This window comes from Fundulus heteroclitus, chromosome 12, assembly GCF_011125445.2.
Source record: "Fundulus heteroclitus isolate FHET01 chromosome 12, MU-UCD_Fhet_4.1, whole genome shotgun sequence".
In the NCBI taxonomy this organism is placed as follows: Eukaryota; Metazoa; Chordata; class Actinopteri; order Cyprinodontiformes; family Fundulidae; genus Fundulus; species Fundulus heteroclitus.
In genome coordinates this window covers 3,742,619-3,763,071 of record NC_046372.1, presented here as the reverse complement: position 1 = coordinate 3,763,071, position 20,453 = coordinate 3,742,619, and the positions used below count along the sequence as shown (strand labels likewise).

General features: G+C 41.5%; 2 protein-coding genes across 7 annotated transcripts in view; both read right to left on the bottom strand.

Moving 5' to 3' along the window:
• The window catches only part of clip1a (CAP-GLY domain containing linker protein 1a), a 34,469-nt gene extending 23,887 nt beyond the window's left edge, over positions 1–10,582 (bottom strand). For 2 of the 6 annotated variants that reach the window (XM_036143751.1, XM_036143753.1), the window contains exons 1-8: positions 10,432–10,582; positions 4,719–4,998; positions 3,332–3,888; positions 2,606–2,730; positions 2,309–2,525; positions 2,017–2,214; positions 1,827–1,918; positions 1,683–1,743 (exon numbers count right to left, since the gene is read on the bottom strand). In XM_036143751.1, coding sequence (XP_035999644.1) covers positions 1,683–1,743; positions 1,827–1,918; positions 2,017–2,214; positions 2,309–2,525; positions 2,606–2,730; positions 3,332–3,888; positions 4,719–4,809 — 1,341 coding nt within the window. In that variant the 5' untranslated portion in view covers positions 4,810–4,998; positions 10,432–10,582. Of the gene's footprint in view, positions 1–1,682; positions 1,744–1,826; positions 1,919–2,016; positions 2,215–2,308; positions 2,526–2,605; positions 2,731–3,331; positions 3,889–4,718; positions 4,999–9,965; positions 10,314–10,431 lie in introns of those variants that run through there. The other 4 variants (XM_021311579.2, XM_036143754.1, XM_036143755.1 and 1 more) reach the window with 3 other exon arrangements.
• A 1,903-nt stretch (positions 10,583–12,485) lies between these two features.
• zcchc8 (zinc finger, CCHC domain containing 8) lies at positions 12,486–19,314 on the bottom strand. Its single transcript, XM_021311594.2, has 14 exons — positions 19,095–19,314; positions 18,924–18,966; positions 18,746–18,820; positions 18,435–18,537; positions 16,859–16,936; positions 16,215–16,318; positions 15,941–16,006; positions 15,782–15,842; positions 15,567–15,703; positions 15,303–15,445; positions 15,093–15,199; positions 14,757–14,843; positions 13,842–13,962; positions 12,486–13,686 (listed from the first exon to the last, which is right to left on the bottom strand). Exons 1-14 carry the CDS (start codon positions 19,267–19,269, stop codon positions 12,887–12,889), a joined length of 2,100 nt encoding a protein of 699 aa, XP_021167269.2. The 5' UTR covers positions 19,270–19,314; the 3' UTR covers positions 12,486–12,886.
• Positions 19,315–20,453: the final 1,139 nt, after the last annotated feature.

The following is a 20,453-nucleotide window of genomic DNA, read 5'->3' as shown; positions in this document are numbered from 1 at the left end:
GTGGAATTCAAACTTATTTTATGCTTCTAGGTCATCACAACAAACCTCATCTTAAGTTTTTCCTAGAAAATCAAAGTAGAAGTAATTCTACATAACCACTCAGTGATGCATTTCATGCATTTTGTGGTCCGTGTCTCAGAAACAAAAATCTGTACACTTAAAAAGCTTGGAATCCCGTCAAATGTAAAGAACCGGGCAAGATGCAATTAAGAACATGTAAAAATATTTTGAGATCACTGCTATGAATTCATCCCTCATCTTCCTTTGGAGGTCCTATAATCATGAAAACAGTGCGGCGATCAAACTGAACGTTACATTTGAATAACCGACACGATTATGATTCCACTGCGGCTGCAGAGCCTGGAGGGATTCAGGTCTGTGACTGTGTAGTGAAATGACGAGGGAGCATCCAGTGATTTCATGCTGAGCACTGGACCAACATGAAAGACGGGGATGGGGGGGAGGGGGGGGGTTAAGAACAAGTAATAAGGTCACATTACTTGACAGGAAGGCACTGAAAATCACAGCTGAGCATCAGTACAACTTTAACAGCTTAGAACTCGAGGAGTTTTAGTTTGGCATGATTACTTTGTTTTCGTTTTGTGCACTTCAAGCTGCATGCTTCTTTTAAATAAATTCACAATTGTTAAAAACGGTTAGAGCACAAGTAACAAGAAAAGATTAAAAAAAGGGGGATTTCCAACCCTGCTGCTTTAATTTTTAACATCTAATTCAAGCTTGGATGTCTTCGGGACAGATAAGCGTTCCTGCGTAGCACGCTGTGAAATAAATACATTCTTTGATCAGATATAGAAAAACACAGATAACCCTGGGCTGCTTTACTTTGTCAATCAGATCTTCTGTTTAAACTTGCTGGTAAAGAAAGGCTAAAGCAGTAAAAACAAGTTCTGTTTTTCTCCGACAGGAAATGTTTACTCGGCAACGATCCAGTGACTAGTAACGTGTTTGTACAATAAACCCCTCAGTGGTACACTGACAGGATTCAGTCAGTCTATGGAGATCGGGTTTGGTTAAGCAGCCATTTCCTGCTTTAGAGCATAGCGGTGACGTCGCTCTACTTGGATACCGTTTTGCCACTTGGAGCATTTGACTGCTTATCTGCTAAAATGCGATAAAGCTAGCGTGTAACTGTCCATTTAAATTAGCTAAAGGAAGTTCAGGTGTTTTTAATTGATAACAAGAGAGATGCAAATGAATAGCACTCCATAGACTGCAACCCTGTGACAAAGGCTGCTGGTTAATTGTAAGCGCTCGCACTTTATATATTAAATGGTGCCGTTGTTATTGTTGTCCGTATTGTCCATTAAGATGTGTGCCACTGCATTTATTGACCAGGTCACCCATGTGAAAGAGATCTTGATCTCAATGGGTCTTTTATCTGGTTAAATAAAGGTTTAATAAATAAATAGAACTACCTTGCAGTGGACATACTACAGAGGAAAAAATGCTATTAGAATTTTTAGAATCAAGTAATTCAATGTAAATTAAAGATACTGAGTTGAAACTACAATCCATGTTACAGCAACTGCTACTAATAAAAATGTTTTCCGTTTTTACATTTAATCTAGCTGGACGTGAAGAAAATAAATACTCCTGCCAAGCCTTGATTGAACATGTTGCACCGTGACTTGCCGGCGTAAAGCTTTGTGTTCGACACTTACCTCCAGGTCTCCTTTGGTAATGCAAGCTTCCTCTACGCGAAACTGAAGGTCTTCGACTTTCCTGGTAAAATATCAAATATCATAATTAAATGGAGAACCGGGTCCCACCTGAAGGTGCATTTTTTTTTTACAAATAGTTCTTACCTGCGCTCTTCCTCAAGTTGATTTAGCAGCTCTACTTTCTCTTTGTCTGCAGCTTCCACTAAAGATCGCAGCTGATCCATCTTCGCCTCCATCTTCAAAAACATGAAAACCAAAAGATTATACCGAGTGTAAAACTATTTCTAGAAACCAACGTCCAGTTATATAGTCACGCATCGCGGAGTGACCCGACCTGCTCCTGATCTTCCCTGAGAAGGCCGATCTCTTGCTCCATCTCTCGAACGTGGCCATTGGCCTTGGCCACCTCAGCTCTCTCCATGTCCCTCTCACCCATCAGCTGCTCGATATGCTGCTGCTTCTCCTTCAGGGCCTCCTGCAGCGCCGTGGTTCCTGAAATCTTTCGGTTGTACCTAGATGACGTTTCGGTTAGCTGTTCAAACAGAAAAACTAGCATGACCATGCTGCTGGGCACAGAAAGACAGTCGTTTATGGCAGCGACGCGTCATAGTGCGCCGATGTCTCACCAGGCCTGTCCGGCTCGGCTTGGTGCTGACAGAAGACGCCACCGAGCTCATGGTGCTGATTGACGAGGCACTGGGGCTTCGCTTCAGCCCCGACGGCGTGGCCACTACTTTTCGAGCTGTTGTTTTCGCTTTGGCTGGGGTTGTGGAGGGGAAGCCGATGCGTGTGACTTTATGAACTGGAGCAAACAGGCCATATTTTGGCTGGCACTGAAAATATCTAGAGACAAAAAAAATGAGAATAATTTAACCGGAGAGTGAAGGCTGGTGGCTTATTTAAACGGTCAGTGGCTTTCATACCTGGTGCCAGCCACTGCCCCGTCGTTCTTCCCGAGGGGTTCGTCCAGCTCCACGCCGCACCACTCGCCTTTGGCAAAATCTGTTTCGCCGAGGAAACGCACCACTCCTGCCTTTGTGCCGCCAACCTGAGAATGACACACCGACCATGAGCCGACATAATCCTCTCAACTAGCAAGTCTAAAAAGCAATCCGCTTTGCCTGCTAATAAACCCCGAGATCATTCCATTAAAGCAACAGAAACAAAACGTGTTTAAGCTTGGAACTAGACGCTCAGCTTAATAATGCTGGAAATGAACTGTACTTTGCCTTCCTCTATCAATTATTAAAACATAACAATAACAACAACAATAATAATAGCTTTAAAGTTCACAAAAAGCTATATTTGCTGATGGTGAGTGCATTTCCTCTGCAGCCCCACTGGATGAGCAACACTTCCTGTCAGCCAAACAGCTTAAGGCTGTATCAAGGGGCAGAAAAGGGAATTTATAAGGAGGAAGGAAGGAAGGTTCTCGTCAGCTTTTAATTAGGCTGAAAGTAAACAGATGCCTCCATAAGAGCTGAAAGGAGTGCTAGAAAGGCGAAGGTGCAGTTCAGTGAGACATGTGACCTGAGGATTACTATCAATGCAAATACTGAGCCGACCAACAAGCGCGGATCAGAATTGGGTCCCTTTGCTGAAATATATGGGATTTTTTTTTTTTAAACAGCTATGGAGACAAACTTTACCAGCACACGATCCCCCATCTTCAGCTCCCTTTCCCCCTTCTTGACGGAGCCGCTCTCAGAGAGATTGGAGACGGAGTCGCTGTTCGTGTTTTGCAAGTTAGAAGGCGCCGCTGCGGTGGCCGCTGCGGTGGAAGAGGCTTTCTTGGCAGCTGTGCTACTGGAGGGCAAGGCTGATTTAGTAGCAGCGGGGGTTTTGGAGGCCACGCTTCCAACTGAGGGGGTGGGTGATGCCGCGCGGGACGGCGGTGCGGTCTGGGTCCCATTGGCTTCCCCTTCTGTGCGCGACAACTTGGAGGGGCGGGTGAAAATCCCTCGCAGCGCCTCACACTGGAAGTAGCGCACCCCCGCCACAGAGCCGTCATTCTTCCCGATGGGCTCGTCCAGGACGATGCCCGCCCACTGGCCGGGAGCAAACTGCGTCTCTCCCAAAAACTGTACGAAGCCGGGCTTGTTTCCGTTCACCCACACTCGCTCCCCGATCTGGAAGCCGTCGTCGGCGCTCTTGCCATCCTCTCCACTGGAACCAGCAGCTGCTTTGTCAGGCACAGCGGCTTTAGCTGCGTGTACAAAAAGAGAGAACAGAGGTCCCCCGTTAATTAAATGGCTTTGTCAGACGGATCAGGAGAAAAAAAACAACACAGCCGGCCGGCTCAGTTCTTTATGCGTTCTTAGTAGAGATGCGGCAGTGAGTCAGTCAGTGAGAGCTGGAATCTGTTAATATTCCCTTTGTCGGGTTTGATCTGGGAAAAATAGACAAAATACAAAAACAGGCTTTTTTTCCCCTGTTCAGAAAATGCAACATAACTAAGAACTCCAATCAACAGCAGTCGGTATCAGCAGGATGTACTTTTTTTACTTTAAGAAAAATAAGTTGAAGGTCAGGAACACATGCCTCCTATAAATAAATTTAGATATCCTTGCTTTCCTTACTTTTACGTTTGATTCAAAACTGCCACATTTTATCAAGGGCTTTTTTTTTTCTTTATGCATCATAGCCCCATCAAATAAATAAATCTGTCGCCAGGTCAAACAGCAAAGAAAACCAGGAATCGGTACAGGCCAGAAAAAGCCTGATCTCAGGTTGTTGGGTCGAGAATCGTATCAGTTCAGCGTTCCGATGTAAACCAGACTTCACTGGGTTTTATAGCTGTTTTAATTTATTACACCCCAAAAGAGGATTCAACTTAAAATAAAACAATACTAGCAAATTATTTAACAAACCAAGGACGGAGAAGCGAATGAGTGGATTCCAAACTTATAATCAGCAGATTATCAACTCATTTATTTATCTATCCACCACACAAAGGTCAACTTTAGCGCATCATTCAGTGATGAGAACGTTCTCCAAAAGCCAAACGGGGGCCATCTTTACTGCTTCGTACCATACCTGCGGGTGGGTTGGTCTTGGGGGCTCCAGTTCCAGGTGGCTTGCCGATCTTGCTGGGGGCTTTGATCCCGGTGGGCTTGGCTGTGCTCATAATGTCCCGCAGTGAACCGACCCACAAAGCTCGCGTCTTTCAGTGGGAGCAGGCCGACTCCAAAGCATCAAAACGATTTTCTCCAGGCCTGTGACGGTGAAGCCGTTCTCGCCGCGCAAAACGAAAAACGAAAAAAAAAAAAAAAAAAAAGGAAAAAGGGAGAAAAAGTCCTGCTTACAGAGAGGAACCCTGTGGAGAAAGAGACAAAAAAAACCAGCATTGTTTCTAAAAGGCACCAAGATTTCTTTTTAACGAGAGCAAACAGAAATATCACGGGGTCGCTGTCATTCACTGCGATTTTGAGGACACTGTTAACAGAGACATTGCGTTTCTATTATGACAACAGACTTCTCTGAGCAGGCAGTCACAGCTCTAAAAATATCCCGTCAGAAAGGCCAGCCGACGCGCAGCCTTCGGTAGACGCACAGTGAACTTTGGATTGCTTCAGCACGGGACCGTGATGAGAGGAAACGCTGATGTGCAAATGTTCTCCCACTCAAATCGTTCTGCCGTCTAAAATAATGTACTGCTCGCTGGCAGCTCGGCTGAAACAGGATTACTGCTGAAACACGACCACCATCGGCAGCAGATGATCCACTTGGTCGGATTTAGCAGACACCAAGCTCTGCCACAACCTCTGCTTGTTGCTTATAACAATGCTTTGCATCAGAGACGGTTTAAAATGACCCGCCCTGGAGGAATCCCACATAAACAAACCTACCGACGAGTTTCCCGGCCCCCCTAATGAGAGACCTGCAGCTTTTAGACCCTTTCCAGGGACTATTTGCTTTCCACCGACAACAATACGGCAGAACAGGTGGACAGAAAACAGGAAGCTGAAGGATGATGTTCCTGATGGTAACAAAAAAAAAAAAAAAAAAAGGTGAAAGCTAAACAAACAACATGAAGCAAAGCTGAGCAGAGGAAATGAATACTTCACAGAAGATGGAGGCGACAGCCTTTTTGCAGCTTTAATGTTCCTAGCTAAGTGTACAGGGACAATAGTAATGGGAATAAACAGCTGATCAGAATAAAAAATGCGTCATGTAAACAAGCCGATCTGAATATGATGATCGGATTAAGCTCAATCAGAATGAAATTGTAATCCGAATGAGAGGGGTGGGTTACGGTGATTGATAATCCGATCAACGTGCATATAAACGCTTGTCAGGCTCAAGTTATTCTGAATGTGGCAAACTGACCCAAGTTTGAATGTGCGCCTGACATAAACATGACGTATTTCAGCTTTGGTGAGTGGTGGAAATACGTCAGGAAGCAAACTGTCGGGGCTCCTGATAAACCGTTCTGTTCTTAAAAATAAAAGAGCTGACAATTATTGCTTACTCAGTAACATTTCAAGCATAATTAGAACATCGTGCTAGTCCAGCCTGGGCGCTTGTAAAACAAACAAACTCCAATAATACGGCTTTGTTTACTATTTTTGTAGTTTAGCAAAGACCGAAGTACTTCTTCTGTTTTTTTTAGGGGAATTTAATAACTGTGCATGTCAGAGTGGTTCTATTCTGAATAAAACCAGCCGCATATACACACACATTAGGATCGGATTAATTGATTGTGTCCATATAAACGTTACAATCGACTATTTAATACAAATACATTTCAATCCGATCGTGAAATTTTGTGCATGTAAACATAGCTACTGTAGAAAAGGTATTACTGTTTAAAATGTTTGGATGGTGGCGGGATTTACTTTTGGAGTACAGGAACTGGTAACAAGTCAAATTCTCTGCCTTGCCTTTTAACAATCAGGGTCAGAACAACGCAGACGCTGCTGGCAACACTGAAATAGCCAAACGGGTTTGCTTTTTCTGACACAACGGTAGCAAATGGGGCTTAATATCCCCTCACAAGGGGAAAAAACCCACAACAGATCCCACTGAACCCGTTCAGCAGGATCAGGAAAACATGCCTTTCATTCATGAAAAAGCCACAGAGCTGCGGCATTTTTTTCACTTTCAAAACAATAAAAAGGAGAGGTGACGGGTGGAGACTTCCGGACAGACTCAAAACTCGCTGGAGAGACTACATGTCTAAGTAGGAAGAAGCGACTGAGGATACCAATGTCTGCGTGCTTCTGCTCAGACTGCGTCCTCATATAAGACAGACAGTAAAATAAATGTTGGGCTACCTCCCCCAAGACACATCTGTGAGGAAAAGAGGACACTCATCTACAGGCATGACTTGGTCTGAATGCTGTGTTCCAGTTTTCCTTTATGTGTCATGAATAGATCCCGCCAGAGCCCTCACTTAAAAAAAAAAAAAAGGCCAGAGGAAGAAGGTATCTCCCTTTTTGTTTAAACATTTTTTTCAATTTACTGAAATAATTAAAAAAATTGATTCATGAATTTGTTCAATTCATGTCTAACAGCTGTTGGACATGAATTGAACAAATACATGAATTAAAATATTATTTTTTTTATTTCATTTCACCTTTAAAGTTTTGCAAGATGGCATTTTTAGCCGTGGTCGGTAAGCTGTCAACTACAGATGATCGACTTAGGCTGAACATTCTCCCAGTAACGTTAATCTTTTGCCTCTGACTCTCAGTCTAATCTGTAGCTTGAATTGGAGCCAAATTCCAGTGTTTTGACGTTTTTTCAAGAGACTCTCAAAAAAAAAAAAAAACGGTCAAGCGTCACATTTTAAGCAAGAATTTCTACAAATCTATAAAGCTAAACAAAACCTCTCTGCCCTACGAGATCAGCCTTGGGCAAAAAAGTGTTGACTTTTTGCCAAGGACGGTGAAATGACTGGAATCTCGGATGAAAACATTGGCTGAAGTCTGCAGATTGCATTAAAACCAATAACTTCTCTCTAAACGTTCCTGCTGAACGTTTATGCACAGTATTTGGCTCCAGCTCTGCCGTCCTTTCTCTGCGTCGAAGCCAAATGAAGGGAAGGGGAGCATTTGACTGCAGCCACGGTCTGACTGTACATCACTTTTTTCACTTCCCTTCCAACCACCACATTTGCAGTATGATGTGACTTTTTAGAGGCAAAACATGTTTAAAAAAAAAAAGAAAGAAACCAAATCAAAAACTGAGCTACATTACAGCTATACGTAACTCAAGCGTAGTTTTACCCTCACCTTTAAAATGGGATTATGTGTAGAAAAGTGAGATCTGCACATGCGCAAGAAAAACGGTTGTTGGGAGAAATGGTGGAGAAACGATGCGGGTCAGACCTGAAGCAGAAATTATAATGTGTGCCAGAATGTTGACAGAGTTTTCGTGCTTCCGATTCTAACTTTTGCTCCAAGCGGTCATTCGTCACTGTCGATATCAACAGGCAGACTGGCCTTGAAAAAGAGCCCTTTTAAAACCGCAGGTAGGGTACCGGTTTCGTAGGTCTTTAAGCCACTGTTCTCGGACAATATTTTCCCCCGACCTCCTTTCTCTTTCTCTTCACTTTACGAATTCTGCTCTTTGGGAGGCCCTTGTGTGATGAAGAACGATTGTCCGATTCAGCTTTCCAAAGTTATCATCGTGGCTCTTTCTGCAATATTTGGCTGGGTTTTCTTCTCTGCCATGCCTGCTTACTTATTTTCTTTGGTTTTCAGAAAAATATATATCTTTTGGTGAGATGGTGAGAATGACTATCACCATCGTGCGCTACAAGCCTGAACAAACAAAACAAGAAATTTTTTTGAAAATGTTTAAAAAAAATTCTGCTATATGCCCTTTAAAATGAAAAGTATTAAGTCAAAAACTAAGTTCTGTAGTTTAAACCCCTTTACTTTTTCCACCAGCGCAGTCAGAAACACAAACGGTGGTTTGCAAAACAAAACTGAAATCCCTGAATGGCAACCTTACCATGCCGAACTTCTGTTTTTATAGTGACAGTCGGTATGTTTAAAGTGTGTGTGCGCTCAAGTAGTAATATTGAAACCCTACACCTAGCCTTAAAAAAAAAAAACAAATCGTAATATGCATTAATGTTTCTTCATAATATCAAGAAGCTGTTTACTGCCAGCTGATCGGTGAGTGGAAGTCGTTACACAAAACCAGTGGGCTTTCATTCCAGTCTCTTTCAGCGGGGTAATATTAGCCTGTGACTTAACGAACAGGCCACCAAGTATAGCAGGTTCACATGTGTCAGCCAGGTCACCTCCACAAACCACGAGTGTTGAGGTATCCCTCTCTGCTACGTCACACAGGGTGGAGATAAGGCATTTGTTAAAAACGGCCTCTCCTCTTAAAAGCCTTAACCTAAAGCAGGGCTTGTAATGGGAAGTATCCCACTCTGCCCCCCTTGGTTTGGTCGTCAAACTCTAGCTCTTCCTCAGCGAGGAAACATCTGCTGGGATGATTACGTGGGCCCTGTGCTCGCACTGACAGAGGAGGTGGAGACGAGAAAACAACAGAGAGAAAGAAGCAGCAGAAGGAGTCAGATCCTGTGTGTCTTCAGGTGGTGGAGGCAGATTCATCGACTATGAAATCAACAATCCTCACCATCGACAGGCAGACATCAGCCACAAGACCAATCAGGACACTGCGTTGCAATGCTACCCAATCAAGGATATAAAAGACATCTAGAATGATGGTTAAATTTTTTGCGAATTGTCCTTAGAATGGAAACAATCTGACAATCACTAAAAAATCTAATCTTACACAATAATGGCTTGTAGAAGCCATAAAGTCCGTTTTGTAAACAGAAAGGAAACCAGTGATTGAGCCTCCTTGGCAGAAACCCTCTGCAGCTTTAATAATCAGCTCGACATAAACTAAGCTGCTTTTCTCTGATTCAGAAACGCAAAAATCATTTCGCCAAAACAAAAAACAACAACAGAAAAATCAGACCTTTAAACTGCAACACATGCATATCCAAAGTCCATGACAGCACAGCCGCTTTAACGACACGCCGCAGCCTAGCAGAGCCCCTTTTAACGCGGTGAACGTGTTTTATTTTAGGTTCAAAACACATGGATTATTAGCATAACTTGCTTGTCCGCCTCAGCGCCTGCAGCTAACGGGATTAGGATCTGACGATGAGGTGGCACATCTGGGAGCTGGTGATGGACCATCAGAATGTCAGCTGCGCTGGCAGTCTCACAAACCCGTTTTTTTTTTTCTTTAAATATATACATCTATACATGATGGCACTAACGTTTAATTTTTTTGACCGTTCACGCTCACCTTAAACACGTCGTGAAGCGAGCGACTGGAAGCAAATTCCACAAGTAAAAAAAAAAAAAGGAAAAAAGACTCCGCAATGTCAGCCAAGATCCACGCAGGAAGCACTAAGGTTCTCGCAAGTTGAGCGTCGGCATTACGGGGACGGCTAGATCGGATCACCTGCGCGGCTAGTTCCGCAGTCTGTTGACTTTAACCGTCGCCTCGTCGGCTCGTTCGAAGCCCCACGTCTGATATCCCGGCGAGAACAGACGGGATTTGTTGCCAAGTAACGTTAGGCCCGAGCTGTACACGCCGGTGGTCGGGAAGGGCTCTTAGCAACTTAGCTTAACTAAACACCTCAAGTAACGCCGACAGCACCTGAACAACTTTCTCGCGGCGTGACCTGTCCCTGCTTTAACGACTCACGAACGGACCGAGAGACACGTGAACACACGCCCGCCCGACGTCGGCGTGAGGTACTACTGACCCGATGCGTTCCCAAACCGGGCTCCGTCTTCAGGAGAGGGAGAGGGGGAAAAAAATGATCCGGCTAGCTAGCTGAAGTAGAAAACGAAGACTGCTCTGATCCCGCACGAGCAGCCAGCCGCCTGTCCAACGGCCAACAGGAACGTCAGGGTGGGTGCTGCTCGCCGAAGATCGTCTATTCAGACCAGACCGACCACTCACTTCGCAGATATCGGCGGCGAAGTTCAACGCGTAAAAGAAAAATGTTGAATAAACTATATCATGTTAAATTAAATATGCACTAATACACATTTCAAATGTTTATTACATACAGAATAAAATAAAAAAAATAACATTTTGCATGCATATGATACATACGGAAGCATACTTAAATAATATTTAACACATCTACTTTATTTTATAGCCCTGTCATATTTATTGAATGATATATTTGTTTATTTTATATTATCCCCCTTAACCTAACCTTCCATAATGTAATGTAGTTTTGATGAGTATTAGCCTATCCCCACAAAAAGAAAAAAATCCAAGGGCGGGGCTAATACTGCTATAAATAAGGTGATTGGTTTCACAAGCCATTTACAAGGAAGTTACAATTCCTCGCAATGGACTATAACGCAGAACAAATTAAACAATTGAATTAGAATTTCACAGATATTTAATTCAAGTTTAAATCAATAGTTTTAACATTTATTTGTGTGATTAATAACTTGACATTAAAGTATATTTATTAAATGTGTATTTCATTTTTATTTCATATATTCATACCAATTTCATTTAAAATGATTACATCTTAATATTTCCAGTGTTTAATTTAAATCTATATTGTCGACACAATAGAATCGATACATATAATTTACATATTTCACATTTTTATTTAGATTTTAATACTTTGCAGTTTTTCTCTATATTTATTAATTGTACTGAAGGGATTACAACTAGATTTTTTTATATTTTATTCTATGATTTAACAAATTATATTTTTTTGTTTGATTGTGGCCTTGACAGATTAAGAGGTACATTTTAGAAATAAAACATTATCTATCAAAAAATCAAGTTTTTTTCCATTTGTCTCTTTTTGGGTAATTGGTTAATTTTTTTAGAAGTTGTTTATGTTGTTAGCATTGTCTATTGTCATCCATTGTCTATTTCGTCCGCATGTGCTCGAAACCATTATCGTTTTTTTATTTGCAGTAAAAATAATTTTCATCACTTATGTACAGATAAAAATGTTCAAATCTCATCTACAGTTTATATATTAACTTCAGAAATGTTTGTGTTTATGTTGGTGCTGATCTCAGTTTTATTCCAGTGAAAAATGACAGTATATTGTCCCAATCTCACGTTCCTAGTGACCACTTGCTAGTGGATATTTACTGGGGTCATCTTTCTTTAGTTTATGGTTAGAAAAATATTTAAAATCATCAGTTGTCAAGAGTACATATGAGCAGACTTGTTAGTAGAACACATCTTGGGTTTAATAACCTGAAAAAAATTAGGTATGTAAAACCCCAAACCACAAAGATATGGCATGGTGAATGACCAGCATCTAGTTTTTATACTGCAACTATTGCTTTCAAAACTTGGGGTTGCCACCCTACTGTTGATCATAAATAAAACGAAGGGGTCCTTGAGATTACCTCTAGAAATGTATAAGATCTTCTTTATTGTTACATAAATTAAAACCAGACGTAAAAGTATAAATATAGCGTTTTCATGGAAGCTCTTTATTGTTATGAGCAGCTTTCTTACTTTACCTGTAATAATCTGGGATGCTCGTCTGTGCCTCCAATTTGGGATGCTGGAGCTCAGAGGAAGGTCATTTCAGCTGCTTGTATCCAGATCTCACTTTTTTCAGACATGATCCATGTTCTCCTGGCCACAGGTAAATATGGATCTAACTAATATGGATCTGGTCCATCTAACCCTCATGGACCAGTAAATGATTCACCCCTCCATCACTTGTAAGACACCAACACAATTAAATGTCTCCACTTGAGGCATGGCCTGAGCCTCGGCCTGGAGGTGGCAGTAGAACTTTCTGTAGTTGCACCATGGTCTCATAAATTATGCTTTTATTTTGGAGGTTTTCCAGGTACTTCCCATCAGGAAGTACCTGGCAAATATCTAGGAGGGTCATTCTGGTTAAATGTATGAAAACAAGTGAAATAAAAGCAGAGGGGGAGAATACAGGCATGTTTACTTAAGACTTTTAAAGCAATCTAAATTTGACAAGTGAAAAAAGTCACTTAAACATGACCATAGAAAAAATAAACACAGATTTCATATACATATATAAAAAACGTAATGTTTCTGCTACAGAAACTTAAACTATACTTGTTGTAGTCTTACAGATGGACTGATTAAAAACAAAACAAAAAAACAGTCATGTTTAGTGAAAATGAGAAATTTACATTAAAAATGTCCACGTTGTGTTCTGAACCAACGCGACTAACGTTTTATTTCTTCTTTGTCAGGCTTCGGGGGGAACCTTTCAGTAAGTCTCTGATTTTCAGGTATGTTCCAGTGGCTTCGGCTACTTCCGTGAATTCAGGGGTATCTTCAAACGGAACAATACCAGCTGCAAATTTGCTCCGATGAGGAACAGCTACGATCTTCTCCCCATGGTTAACAGGAGCATCTCCAGCCCCCTCTTTAGGACCCTCTGGGTCTGGGCTCTCGGGGCTTTCATCTTGGGCCCTGACGGGCTCCGGCTCGGGGCTCTCAGGACTTTCGTCCTCCACTTTTATGGATATAGGCATTGCAGCCGAAGCCTCTTGTGCATCTGGTTCCTTTTGATTCTCGCTCTCACGGCACGGTTCAGGAGGTCTCACCGTGTCCACCGACTCGTCAACATCTTCCATTTCCGTGTCAACGTGTGCTGGTGTGGACACGCTGGGAGAGCTGGGAGCGGGTGTTCCCACAGCGGGTGTCTCGCTGTCGCTGTTCGTGGCTGTGTCGGCGTTTTCCAGAGCTGCCCAGATCAGCCTCTGCTGCTCTTCCAGCTCCTCCAGAGTCAGGTCGTCTTCAGCTCCTCCCGCGGTCTCGTCGGCTGGCGGCACGTTACGCCTCTGCAGAGCTGGAGAGCCGTTGGTGGGAGTCGGTGGGGGCGTACCTTTAGGGAGAGGTGGGCGAGTAGGAGTGGAGGGGGGGGTGCCCTGGGGTAAAGGAGGGGGTGAACTGAAGCAAGGTGAGCCTGGAGGTAGCGGTGGTTGGAACTTGAAGGAGCTTGAGTGATATGAAAAAGGTGTTCCTGAATCTGAAAACAGCCAATGAAAACAATAAATACGCTGATATTTTCCATATCAAGTTTAAGAAGTTAGCGAATATTGATTCTGGTAAAAAGAACACAGTCACATTCCTGAATGAGTGACATCTGGTATGCATAAGAAAGTGACTAATGTGCTGTAATACCTGAGTCAATGTCCATATCTGAGCTTCTGTCGGAGTTCATATCGGGGCTAGACTTGGTCCTCTTCCTGAGATGGGCCGATGAGTCGAACTCTTGTTGCCTTTTGTTGCAGGAGCCGCCAGACTGTTGGCAACGAAAACTTACATTTTAGGGCTCCAATCAAACAGCCAATAATAGTCCTCTCTTCACAATGCCAACGATGTAATAAAACAGGTTCAAGTGCACAAAATCAGTCTGAACGTACATCAATTGGTATTTATCTAATTCAGCTTTTTTGAGCTTCTTGTTGTTCCTAAGTGTTTCTAAAGTGGCTTTTCTTTCAACAGGATACACTTAGAAGCCCATTTCCATTCAACACATAAAAAAAGCCTGATTTCTATTCCTGTAAACAAGATAAAATGGTGGCAGAAAAGTAAGAGATATCTGAGTAAAATCTGCAGAGGTGGTTGGAGGTGATCTGACAGGCTGACTGAACCTAAAACAGTCATGGGAAGAAAAGCAATAATGTCCAGAGGTTGAGGGACTGAGCTAAGCATCGTTTAGCAAGCTAATTTTAGCACTTTAGTTATGGAACTTATTTATTATCTGCATATATTTTTGACAAAGAAAAAAAAAACGCTATTTATGTTTTTGTTAGGTCTTCTTTTTTCATAAACATAAAATCTTCCATTCAAGAAAACTGAATAATTTCTTTGTAAAAGTTATAAAACATGGGATATTAAACCATGCTTCTTTACCCACAACAAATCGTATAAAAGTAGGTATTTACATTAATAAGAATTAGTTATTCTAAAAAAAGGGGGAAAAAAGCTTCTCTTTGGATTGTAAAGGTTAGGTCTAACTGAACATGACATGATTAACACCAAGCTGCTTTTATAAAGTGCTGAGTTTCATGCAGAAAGAAAGACAATCGATACCGTGGGGAAGTTGTTGGACAGGTAGGCGGCGTAGTTTTGCTTCATGTGGCTAGTCTGCATCGGGATCGAACCGTGATGCATAAATTCCTGGAAGTCAGATAAAGATATGATTTTTTTTTTTTTTTTATGCAGAGCAATCACACCAGATCTTTCCAAAACCCCTGAACTCAAGAAATGTGTCTGGTCAATGAGTCACGATAGATTTCTTTTCAAAATCCAACACTACAGTATCTCTCTTAGAGATAAAGAAAGAAAGAAAACACTAAAGCTAACTTTAGCTTTTTAACTCTGAGATTTTTAAGTTTAACATTTGATTCGAAGGGCTGTAAGACTCACATCCTTGATTTGATGAGACGCAGGCACATTAAAGCCTGGGAAATCCACCAGTTTGGAAACATCATAAGAGATGTTTTGTGAAGTGCTGCCAAAGTCATCATTTGATGCTACGAAAGAAGAATGAAAGTCAACATTTTATGCAGCCAATTACATTTCAATATAAAAAAAACAAATAAAAAAAAACAAGAGAAAATATGATTACAAACATACCGTTTCCGTCATAGAGCGATAAACCGGAGTTTTCCATCTCCGCCTCTTTGAGCCAACCTGGTGGGTAACCTAGATGCCTCATTCGGTAAATCAGAGGAGGGAGGGTGGTACCGTCCACGCCCAGGGCTGCTAAAAGCTCCTCGCTGTTTGGAAATTAAAAAGCAGTGGAGACATTGATACACACACAGACACGTTCTCTGATTTTACCAGAGATTGCACGTGATCATTGCCTTTTCTGGTTGGCAGGGCAAGAAGCAACCCTACCTCAAGACTCCAGGCTTGAATTTAGCGAAGCGCTCCTCCACTTCATCAGCATGGTAACGCTGGTTGCTCTGTGTGACCTGGCTCGAGTTCTGATTAAACTCTTTTCTTCTTTCATTGATCGCAGCCATGTCTCTAGGCTAGGGAGAGGAAAGGGTATAAATGCAGAAAGCTCGGTCTTTTTCTCTGTCACAACAATAATGACTCCAGTAGAGTACCTGGGGACAGTCTCTGAGCTGATGAGCGCTGGAGCCACAGTTGAAACACATTGACTTGGGTCTGTGGGGGGAAAAAAAATAAAATAAAAGTTGTTCAAAGCAATTAAAGCATTTTAGTAAAAAAAATAGAAATGGATATACGTAACAGAAATCTTATACCTTTTGTTTTTAGATTCCATTTCCAGTCCATCTGTTCCAATAACTTGGTTAAAAACCTGCTGGTAGCTGTGCAACAATTCAGGAAGTTGAAGTACTTTTTTCTCTCTCTTCGCATCAAATATAGTTTGATACAACAACGTTAAAAAATATATTAGGAAAGTAGTCCATTTTTCTTGAAACCCAATTGTTGCCCATAAGCAGGTAAAAGAAAAAAAGATAAAAAAGAAAAAAAAAATCCCTGGGCAAAACGCTAAATAATTATTTTTAAAGATACATCGGAACATCCCATCCATCAGTCAGCTGGGGGTTTTCATTCACCAGTGGCTGTCCGAGTTTGTCAACGCTGAAGGTAGAAAAATATAAAACACTCCCAACAACCTAAGAGACAAAACAATACAGATAAATACATCGTTGCCATTTCATGACAGCAGGTTCAGCTACTGTGTCTTGCAAAAGTACCCACCCACCCCAGGTTTGTACCCGTTCTGTTGTATTCCAACCTATATATGTGTTTTTAAGGCTTATGTGATAGACCTGCACAGGCAGCACAGAGACCAAAGGGAGTCCTGAAGGAGTTGCAGAGACTGAAGGATCTGTCTGGAAGACCACAATAAGCCGTACTCTCCATAGCTTAGATAGGTTAGACTATAAACCGTCCATCATGAAGAGGCTGGAGTAGTTTGCACTAGAGGAATTGGCAAAAATCCCAGTGGCAAGATGCAGCAATCTCCTAGAGACTGATCCCAAACCAGGAAAAGGTGCCGCTGCAAAGTACTGACTTAAGGGAGAGTTAACAGTTATGCAGGCTAAGGTTTTCTGTCATTTTGTCATATTTATTGTTTTTTTTTTTTTATTTTTTTTGGGGGGGGGGTACTTTTGCAGGCCACTGTGCATGTACAGATAGAGTTCGAAACTTACTTTAAAGGCTTCTGTTGTGGTTCTCACACTACTGGAGGACAACTTCTCAGGATCTTCGTCCAACTCAAAAGCTGAATTCTTCGGAAAGCGAAACAAGTTTCAGTGCAAGTCGATTTAAGAGTGCAGGCTAGGATTTCTAAAGTAAGGTTCTGTTAAAGATTGTAAGCAGTCAGTATCTTCCCTGGTGTAGACAATTCTCTTAGCATCTTCATTTAATACAAATCAGCATTAATTTGGACTAATGGCTAGTCTAAGAGGAGCGAAATGCAACTACTGCCATCTTTAAACAACTTTATACGAGTGCTATTTTGTAAACATTTAAGTCATTTGGAAAGCCAATGATTATATACACAGTTAATTGAAACAGAAGATGGCACACCTCCATTAAACTTCCTGTGTGAAATGTCTTAAAAGTGGAACTCATAAAGCATTTCCGGTCACATTAACTGTCAGATACAAAAGTAAGGCAGTGGAAAATCTATCAGTGTTCACTTAAACTGCTTTAATACTTTTTGTCAACCCCATTACACCACTTTACTTTTACACCAAAGTAAAAGTTGTGTGCAACCTACCACAGTAACGACAGTAAAGTGCTTTGTTTTGACGGCTAATCATAAGTAGCGATCGGTATTTTGCAAATAATCTGTTGAGGTAAATTTTTTCTCTGTTTGTTTCAATAAACATGCACTTAAAGACATCTCCCTACAAAGCTCTGGTACTTGTTGCTCTGTTTACAGCTGCACGGATAATTGCACAAAGCTTCATTTGTGACTTTGATAAGTGCATGTTGAACCCAGTGTGTTTCTCTTCTCGTATTGTCAACAAGAACTTGAAGGAAAATCCTCATCCCCACATTGTGGTTGGACCACGATCAACCAGAGGAGAAGAAAAAAAAAAAAAAAAAACTTGTGAAAAAGAGGAACAGATCAGGTATTATTTGAAGCCCTAAAAACAAGTATTGTTGTTGGTTGCATCCTTTCAAAACAGTGGACAACTTTTTAGTTCATGACATCTCTGTCTTTGCAGCCCGGTCTGATACAGCAGAAAACAACCACTTAAACACATTAAAATACACAACTGATGACCACCCAGCCAATTTTAAAGCATAGAAAGCCACACATTTTGAAACAAATCAATTATCCAAAATCAAAGAGCTCCCTGGTACCGCGACACAACGGCAGCCGCCTGTCTGTGTCCCTCCCAGCAATTATCCTAATATTCAAACCAGGTCTATAAGATGAAGGTGCATCTATTACTATTTTATCCATTTATAAAATTTGTAAAAAAAAAGTGTGTTTCCACAAGTTTTTAACTGCAATTCAGCTGCAAATAAATAAATAAAAATCATGCGTGTACATCCAATAACACATTTCGAGAAGCAACACACTAATTCATGCCAAAGGAACATGGTTTGTAGGAAAGAAAGTGGATATTTAATATGCTGACAGAGTTACCTACCACAGGTAAGATATTAATAGCTTACGACTCTTTAACAGAATCACATTTTTTTTAAGTCTTGGACTATCGCTTTAAACAGGCATTATGGAAAATACACCATTTCTAGACGAGTCAATACCTGTGGCTTCATGTGAAACACAGATATCTTCTTTTCGTTGCCTGGCTTCTGATGCTTCAAAATGACGCTGCAGACGCAGTCTTCGATTTCCTGACGACATTGCCTTGCAGAGGAGCATTGTTAAGTGTTCACATTTGCCACCATGCCAGCTGCACATTAAACCAGAAGCTTCCTAAACTAGCACAAGCAAGCTTAAAATGTCAAAATTAGTTTAAAAAAATATCTAACATATACAGAAGCTGCCGAGAACTCTTAATATTACTGGAATTTCCTCTAATGAGCCCCTCTGAATGGTGCAACATTGAACTTACTTTGATATAATATTGTTGGTAAAGAGGATCTGAAGGAGCGGCCCGTCGATGTTGACGTCCTCCACCGTGATGCCGCTGTAAAAAAGCAGGTGGAAATCGGCGCTGTGTGAATGCATCTCCCGAGAGGTTTCGTTTCGACTAAAGTGGGCACAAACAAATTTTAAAATGACAGGTTTACCTAGGTCGTGTCAGGAGTTTGAGCTTCCGTCTCAATACTTTATGTGAGCTAAAGGTTAAGGAAATGCAGAGACGTACAGTAAAAGACAACAAAAACACGTAGATTTTTATAGAGCGCGAGCTTTTAATCGGGGCTAGGGATAGCAAACATGCTACAGTGACACAAGGATATTCTCCTCCGAAAGTCTCTCCATATGGTCTTCGCACTCCTCCAGCCTGCTCCGGAGCTGGCTCGCCTCTTCGTTTTCTCCCTCATCGTCTGTGAAGCGAATGTGCCTTGAGACCGGCGGTGCAGAGTCCTCCAGTTGCTGGAAAAGCTCACTATCTCCGAAGTCCACCTCGGCCATTTTTAGCCTCTCAGCGCTAAACGGAAGTGCAGTCGTGTGAGGAGCCTTTCTTCGCGTTCATTGGTCCTTCTCCTGTCACGTGTTATGGAAGCCAGTTGGACCATTTTAAACCCACAGTCATGTATTGCATTATGACGTTAGATGTAGTGCAAACTGAAACAAGCTTGTTTTTTGGCTTTGTTTTTTGTTGTTGGTTGTTTGTTCGTTTTTTTAACATGCATTAACAACAGAAAATCAAAGTAAACGTTTGACAGACTGTACGCTTAAAGTGCCTTACAAAAGAATTCACACGACCCTTTGAGTCTTATAAACACTATACTACCATGGTCTGGGTGAATACTCGATTCTGATTGGCAGGCAGGGTGTCCGTTAAAAGGTGTTATAGGACACGTATAAAAAAGTTCCGGTCAAATAGCCTGATTGTTCTAAATTATTGCGCTGGCTCAAACATTAACTGATAACGGCAAGGCAGTTAACGCTGGTTACCTTGACAACGCATCATCCAGAAGAGATACTAAATAGTTCTCTCAGCCGCGTCTTGTGAAAAGGTTTTAACGGTGAAAAACCTTGGAAGTATTAATAATTGATTTATTATTTATTTAGTTCCTAAGTGACCATGGTATAAGAAGGATAACGCCCTTCGAGGTGTCCATTATGTCCTTTTTGGACAGATTGCTGTTACAGTAAAATATTACCGTCCAGCAGGTGGCGCTGATGCATCAAAACGTCATTTGCCAAACCACCCTTAAACAACAAGAAGATGAGCAACAGTACCATTGACTTTTCCCTAGGGAAAGTTTGGATCAAACAAGTTATATAATGATAAATAAACCAATAAGTGAATATTCAAAGTTGATACTATGAGATATGGGACTATGGAAAACTCTCCAGTTGGAAAGAGGCTATAGTGGTTCCAATACCAAAAGCTGGGTAAACATGGCTCAAAACCAGTACACTAAAGACCAATTGCTTTAATGTTATACTTGAGTGAGATTATGGCAAACATTGTTAATGAAAGTTTAACCTTTTTAACTGAATCCAAGGGATACTTGTTCGAGTGTCAAAGTGGTTTTAGAAGAGGGAGGAACATCATGGATCCAATGCTATGTGTGCAACATGAGGTAATAAAGCAAAAGTAGATAAAGAAAGTGTTTTGGTGATCTTTCTAGATATAGAAAAAGTGT